This window comes from Camelina sativa, chromosome 19 (assembly GCF_000633955.1).
Source record: "Camelina sativa cultivar DH55 chromosome 19, Cs, whole genome shotgun sequence".
In the NCBI taxonomy this organism is placed as follows: domain Eukaryota; kingdom Viridiplantae; phylum Streptophyta; class Magnoliopsida; order Brassicales; family Brassicaceae; genus Camelina; species Camelina sativa.
Genome location: NC_025703.1, coordinates 722,260 through 729,383, shown reverse-complemented (window position 1 = coordinate 729,383; position 7,124 = coordinate 722,260). Strand labels below are relative to the sequence as shown.

The 7,124-nt window shown below is 37.6% G+C and overlaps 3 protein-coding genes across 3 annotated transcripts; 2 read left to right on the top strand and 1 right to left on the bottom strand.

Moving 5' to 3' along the window:
* Nucleotides 1,624–1,946, top strand: LOC109130990. The gene has a single exon (XM_019241253.1). It carries the CDS (start codon nucleotides 1,805–1,807, stop codon nucleotides 1,940–1,942), a length of 138 nt encoding a protein of 45 aa, XP_019096798.1. The 5' UTR covers nucleotides 1,624–1,804; the 3' UTR covers nucleotides 1,943–1,946.
* Nucleotides 3,066–5,268, bottom strand: LOC104763861 (pentatricopeptide repeat-containing protein At3g02490, mitochondrial-like). Its single transcript, XM_010487254.2, has one exon. It carries the CDS (start codon nucleotides 5,160–5,162, stop codon nucleotides 3,159–3,161), a length of 2,004 nt encoding a protein of 667 aa, XP_010485556.1. The 5' UTR covers nucleotides 5,163–5,268; the 3' UTR covers nucleotides 3,066–3,158.
* LOC104763860 (UPF0725 protein At3g44770-like) lies at nucleotides 5,583–6,480 on the top strand. Its single transcript, XM_010487252.2, has 3 exons — nucleotides 5,583–5,726; nucleotides 5,818–6,000; nucleotides 6,091–6,480. The coding sequence occupies exons 1-3, from the start codon at nucleotides 5,610–5,612 to the stop codon at nucleotides 6,463–6,465; spliced, it is 675 nt and encodes a 224-aa protein (XP_010485554.1). The 5' UTR covers nucleotides 5,583–5,609; the 3' UTR covers nucleotides 6,466–6,480.

The following is a 7,124-nucleotide window of genomic DNA, read 5'->3' as shown; positions in this document are numbered from 1 at the left end:
TTAGTTCAAGACTTGTGTCTTTTTGTTCAAATAATAAGATATTAAAATTGTTATTATTGTTTTCTTTTATTTTCCTTGATATATAAAAGAAACAAAAAAAACAAAACTTCGATGGATTGTGGTTATAATGACTGTACGCGGCCGTAATACGGTATGCAGTGTGTGTTGTGTGTACGTAGTTGAACATATAACAAACAATATTTACAAGTTCAAAATGTTCTGTTTTTGAAGCATGCATGCCATAGGGAAAAATCGGGACTATAATATAGTAGGGGACACAAAACAAATTTTCAAGAATTGAGGCGCTGATAAAATATATCTATGTAGGTTTCGGTATTTGAAAACAGTTATTAACTCAAATTAATTTAAATTTATTATATAACTATTCAAAATGGAGAGATTGTGTACGTAATACTATATGAATGGTTAAGTACTGGAAACTGTGTGAAGCAAGGGCCAGGTTCAAGTTACGGCTGATTTCGTGGTGGAACACGAGAAAAGACATGTGGGATTATGTTTTCGGCTATTATGTAAAATTTGTATATAAAAGCTCACAATCGAAAATTTCAAGTAAATAAAAACTTAATCTTGTTCCAATTATGTTGGGTTTGATGAAAAGTATCATATACATAATCTTTGGCAGCTTTTAGCAGTATAATATTTTTTGGTATTTGAGCTTACGAAGTTTCTTTAGATTATTGCTTTCTTAAGGCACCTTTAACGAGTGCAGTTTTCTTAAGGTACACTATCTTAATAATAGTAAAAAAAATTGCAAAAAAATTTCAAATCGAAGTTTCAACTTTAACCCATTTTAAAAGAGCAATAGATGTTAGATACTCGTTACTGCTAGTGGAACTAGTTCAATATATTCGTTTTAACGGCGAAGGAATCAAATATCCATTATATTTGTGCATTTTTGCACGTTTGACCAGTATGTTATTCATATGGAACTAGATATCAATACGGTTTTGAGTTTTATATGTATCGTTACACTAGGTTTTATTTTGTTTTGAAAAAGGGTATATTGCAAGTTAATTTATTTATATATGATTTGCCAGCTATTTTAGTATAGACAAACGAACCTAATGTTATAAAAATTAATGTCGTATTTTTATTTGCGAGTAAAAATGACTCAAGCATCCACATTTTATGGGATCTGTATATTTCATTTGAAGCAAATTGGCTCCAACTGGTCAATGTTTAAAAAAAAAAAAAAGAATATAGAAAATATATATATAAGGAAATTATATATATACTAGTTTTTCATTACATAATACTATTTTTACTGATTAAAATAATTACTTTTTTGTTAGTATATTGCATAGAAGAATATGTTATGCAACCAAATGGCCGACCAATGTATCTTGGTTGGTGGATTTTCACATTGTTATGTAAAGTTTGGTGACGTGACTCAACCATGAAAAATGATAATAATTTTTCGAGCATTATTATTTTTATTATTCATATGGTTGATCCACTGAACATAATTAAATTTTTAATACTCTGATAGATACATATGATTAATTTATCTATTAAATTGTAGAATGAAGACAAATTGATTCTCCCTATAAAAACTCATTCGAACGAGTATCTTCCCCATCAAATCACTTATCTTCCAAAGCTCTCATCTCTCTTCACAAAGTCACACTCTCTACATCCATAGAAGATTCCTGCTTGGAAAGAATCGAAAAAAATATTTTCAAAGGATTAGTCATACAAAATCTCACCATCTTTTTGGTATTTGCGATACGCTCATTGGTATATCATATATAAAACCAGACTCTTAAGGACGCAGACGACAGATATGGAAGGCATCATGAACTTGAAGAGAAAGGAGAAGAAATCACAAAGTAGAAGACTTGGGAAATATCTCAAAGAACAAAAGCGAAGGATTTACATCATTAGAAGATGTGTGATGATGCTCATTTGTTCACGTGATTGATTGGTTTAATAAATACTACGATACGATACGAATACAAACATATTACATATATACATGTGTATGTACGTGTATATATGAGTTTGTTCAAGGGCAAGATGAAAGCACACGCATGTCAATGCTAAAGATTTTGGTAGCTTTTGTTTTGTATTGTCCGATATGTATATACATAGCGAAGTTGAGCAGTCATTAATATACGATCATTAGTTATGAAGTTAGTTTTATCATTTATTACTCTTTGCAGTAATGAAGTTTACTGTTTTGATGCATGCACCTGACGTCTTTTACATTCATCTTTGTAAATGCCTCGTCGCATATATATCTAAACATGCAATGACAAAAATGTTTAATCATTAAATGACCAACTGTAAAACGCGATATGGTTTTGTGTATTTATATATACATATGTATATGTTATCAAAGAAAATGCTCTACTGATCGTGAGGAGATTTAATTTGAAATAACCGAGGGGATCGGAGAGCCACTCCCACTGCTTTCGTATTACAACTTGTGCATGTTCATCAGTCATCACTATAGAATCTTTTATACACAAATCATTGATTTCTTTACTTAACAAATCTTAAGTACACACACTCATAGATATTCTTGTAATCTTGAAAAGCTAAAAAACTTTTGAAACTTTTTATTAAAAAATACAATATTTATGAACGAAACCATATGGACGTGTAGACACACACATAAAGAGAGAAGTTAATATATTTTCTTCTCCCCGCTGCTTTACCAAAAAAAAAAAGAGAGAAGTAAATATATTTTCTTCGAACCCAATAAAACTCAAGATGGGACATCCTGTCAAAAAGCCCACAAGCCCAAATAATTAATTCTCTCTTGTTTATTCCGTAACCCCACATCGATAAACTTGGAAGTAAACCAAAGGGTTTATATAACGCTCGAGTCATTAACTGATTGTCACCTTCGGGGACATCTGATAAAATTGGAACCATACAGAGAAGATTAGCATGGCCCCTGCGCAAGGATGACACGCATAAATCGAGAAATGGTCAAAAAAAATTTTGCAAAACTTTATAGATCGATTTCTTTCTCCTCTGAACAGACCAAGTTATGTTATAGAAGAGTAGTATCAGTATGCAGAATAAGGCAAGCAAAATTGGAGCAGAAACAGTGATTTGTATAAGCCGAATATTCTCTGACCAATCTTTTTTAATCCCCATGTCCACAAACAAAAACCTATAATAATGATTCAAGCTTCTATTTGAGCAGGAGCGGGTAAAGGTTTTTCTAAAGAACATTTATCAGGTTTCATGGAATTAAAGAGTTCTAGAACTTCTGCATTGCGACGGATATAACTTGGGGACATAGACAGCAACTCCTGAGCTTCACTATGCCTTCCAGACTTCAACATAGCTTCGAATACACGCAGAACCATTGAAATAGATGGAAACTTCTTTAAAGTCACAGCCTTGAGAAAAGCGAAAGCCTCAGTGCTTGTTCCACTATTTGACAAGTAATCCAAGAACGGATCCACAAAAGGAGGGAACCCTTGATTTTTCATCATAGGTAGAAGACTCAAAGCTTCTTCAAACCCACCATCTCTAGCTACCTTCTTCATCAATAGATTCCTCACCATGATTTTGTATGTACTGTGCCAAGGTTTCAACTGGTTTTGTTTCACTAGCTCAGTGAAAACCTTATATGCATCTCTTGCCCTAAAACTGTTGCAATAAGCAAGTACCAGCTTCTCAAATGCATAACCTGCATAAGAGACTCCCTCTTTGCCAATCATCTTCTTGAAACACTCTGAAGCTTCTTCGAGATCTTTAGCATCACAATGCCCTTCAACTAAAGACGCCATGGCTTTGTCATCTAGATGATCTCCAGAGGTTTCCATAAAGTTGACAAGTTCATTGGCTTCATCTTTCTTGCCCTTACGGCTTCGTCCTGAAGCAATCACACTCTGCAGATCACCGCTAGGAAGATAACCACCTTCGTTCATCGCTTTCAACACCTCATTACTCTGTCCAAACCTATCAACGCTTCTCATCGACTTGAGGACATGCTGCAGCATAGAATCAGGCAAAACGTTGCCCTTATCAGTATACGCTTTCACTGTTCTTAAGAACAAATCCATGTCCAATTTATTCGCAGTAACAATTTTCTTGAGTAGTAAACTGCAGCAGTGCGGGGTGGGTGTATTGCTACCCCCCGCCATTGCAAACTCGAACAATTCAACAGCTTCTCTAATCATTTTAGTCTGACAGAACCTTGCTGAAACCCGAACATAAGTCTCCATCTCCATCTCGTAACCAGCACTCCTAGTTTCTTCTATAATGTGTTGAAACCTATCAAGAAACTTCTCTTTCCCTAAAACCCTAGCCATAGCATTATACGTCTTCTCATCATGCTTAAAATTGCCAGACTCATCAATCCACCTAAAGAACAACAAACCTTTCCTCGGATCCACGTCAAGCTTTTCCAAAATCATCTTCACCAGGTCACTTCGAAACTCAAGTCTCAAATCCCTTAGCTGCTTCTCCACATCAGCACCCCACACTTCCTTCATCACAATCTTACATACCCTATTGCAAACCTTGTCCACAGAATTATCTATAGAACCTGAAGCAAAAATCTCTTTAAGCCTCTCCAAATCACCTTCCAGACCATCTTTTAGAAACCTCTCACCCACTTTATCCCTAACACCAGCTGATACACCATGTCCTTTCTTCTTCATAGCATCAACAAGTTCCCAAAACTCACGAACAAGACCATTAACACCAAGAATACGCAGCATCGTGTTATAACTTTTGGAGGAAAGCTTTCGAGGATAAGCCACCAAAACCCATTGGAAAAACCTAACCGCAACATCAGGGCTTGATTCAAGTTCCCTCAGAACTCTTAGTCCTAACTCATGGCTAATCACAATACCATTCGAATCAAGTTCTTTCCTAATCTCATCCTTACCCTTCAATCTGCTAAAAACATCAATCACAACAGCCTCAGCAGGAGGTTTCTCTTTAATCACAAGCTCAGTTGAAAAACTTCGGGAAACAGAGTTCCCCAGTGGCGATCTCAAGGCATAAAGACACTGTCTTTGTTGCAAAGTTGCAACTCCAGAAAGCTCATGGAGGAAAGAAGAGAAAGATCGGGTCGAATTGGAAACTACCTGGAACTGGGACTGATGAGAAAGTAATAGACGATGTGATGAACGGTAGCTCCGAGAAAGTAGCAACCGCCATTGATACCTCATGTTTTTGTTTTTCAATCTCAGGTACAAAAACAGTAGTGTTTGGTTTTGATTTGAACAAATAAAAAAGTTTGGATTTTTACGAATGGAATCGATGGAGCAGCAATGGCGAGAGAGAGGAAAATGGTTTCGGGCTTTAGACTAAAACCTCTGAGGGAGACAAAAGGTTTCGACTATACTTATTTTTTAAACTGTGGTCCTCTTACTTTTTGAGGTTTTCGGTTTTAGCCACAACGTTTTAGAATTTGTCAACATTCTTGTTTTCTTGACTTTTTGTGTTCGCTGATTCTTTACCAGATCTTTAATCGTGTAGGTGGGCCCAAAATGTGTGAAGCCCTATACATATGGTCCGGGCCGGTACTGGGCCCATTACCACTTGGTTTATATAACTAGTGACCGACCTATATAAACACAGAAAGAAATCCCTACGTGCGTCGAAAGAAGAAGAAGATGGCGGATACTCTGCGGCGGATGTTGGAAAGCGGAAAGCTAACGGACGAACAATGCCTCTCTATGTTGAGGGTATTAGATTCCGATGATAAAGTAGTGGGTCGATGCACATGTCAGGTATTACTTGTTTTTTTCTTTTTTTTTTTGGCCATGGCGATTGTAACTTTCTCACACACTCTCCTCCTTTGTTGTTGTATGTATCTATCAGAAAGTGATTGAGGAAAAAGCTGTTAAACGAATCGAAAACAGGAAACCTCTGACGCAGTTGTTGGACATGCGGAATCTATCTGCTGAGGAAAGCTACAATCTTTTACGCCAAATAGAAGAAGAGGAAGGTGAAGAAGAGGAAGAACTAGACGAAAGGTACCCCGACCAAATCCTTGATTCTCAGGTATGTAGGTAACCCCTATAAATATTACTTACCCCTCCTCCCCGCGGCTATATTGTAATTTGTATTTTTTTTTTCTTTTTTGGGGTTTAGTTTTTCGATATCGATCGTGACGTTCGTGTCCCACGTTTGATCGGAGTCTTACAATTTTATTTTGGGGACAAGGAGGAAGAACAACCACCTCCCGAAATGGTTCTCTACGGCCAGTTGGCTGTTCATTGGTTCAACTTTGAGCACAATAGGAACTTGAAGTTCATACGCTTACCAAAATTGAATACCCAACACCCGTTTTCTGTATCCTACTATATTACTGTAGAGGTTGAAGATGAGGATGAAGATGTTAATGCTGCTGCTGATTCGTCTCCGTCGTCTCTCACTCTGCAAACTATGGTCAAAAGACCTTTTGGTGCCTTTTTGGAAGCTATGATGGAAGTTATGATTGAAGTTATGATTGAAGTTTGCGTGTAAGGCAAACGTGATAACCACTACACCACAGCAACAGATACATAGAGTTAGACGAAGAGAAGGCATCGAGGACAAACCGTCCAGAACCCCCGGCCCCTAAATCGTCCAAAGGAAAAGAGAAGGCACAAGACGAGCATCACGAGCCTCGACAACACTTCGACAAAGAATACGCCGACAAGTTGGACAAAGGAAAGAAAGTCCAAACGTTTGCACTTAGTAATCAAGATCCCAAGGCATCTTCATCAAGGCCCTCGAATAACAAGTGGGTCCGAGACCCATCAGGAAAGGGTGGCAACAAATATTGCGAATACCACAAGCGAGCAGGACACTCAACAGAAGAGTGCCGCACCCTCCAACAAATATTGCTCGACAAATTTAAAGAAGGCCATATTGACGTTGATCTCGAGCGACGACAAATAGCCGCTCACAAGGATAACCATTTCTTCAATCCTGAGAACGAAAACCCGAGCAAGCAATATAACGCCGCTCCCGCACCACAACCGAGACCTGAAATTCTACCTCCGCCCCCACCAACCCATAAAAGGAATCCCGAGCGAACTGAGGATGCCAACGCTCCGGCTCCACGCCGAAGAATAAACATGATCATGGGTGGTCTGGCGACTTGCCGCGACTCGGTCCGTTCTATCAAAGCTTATCGACGG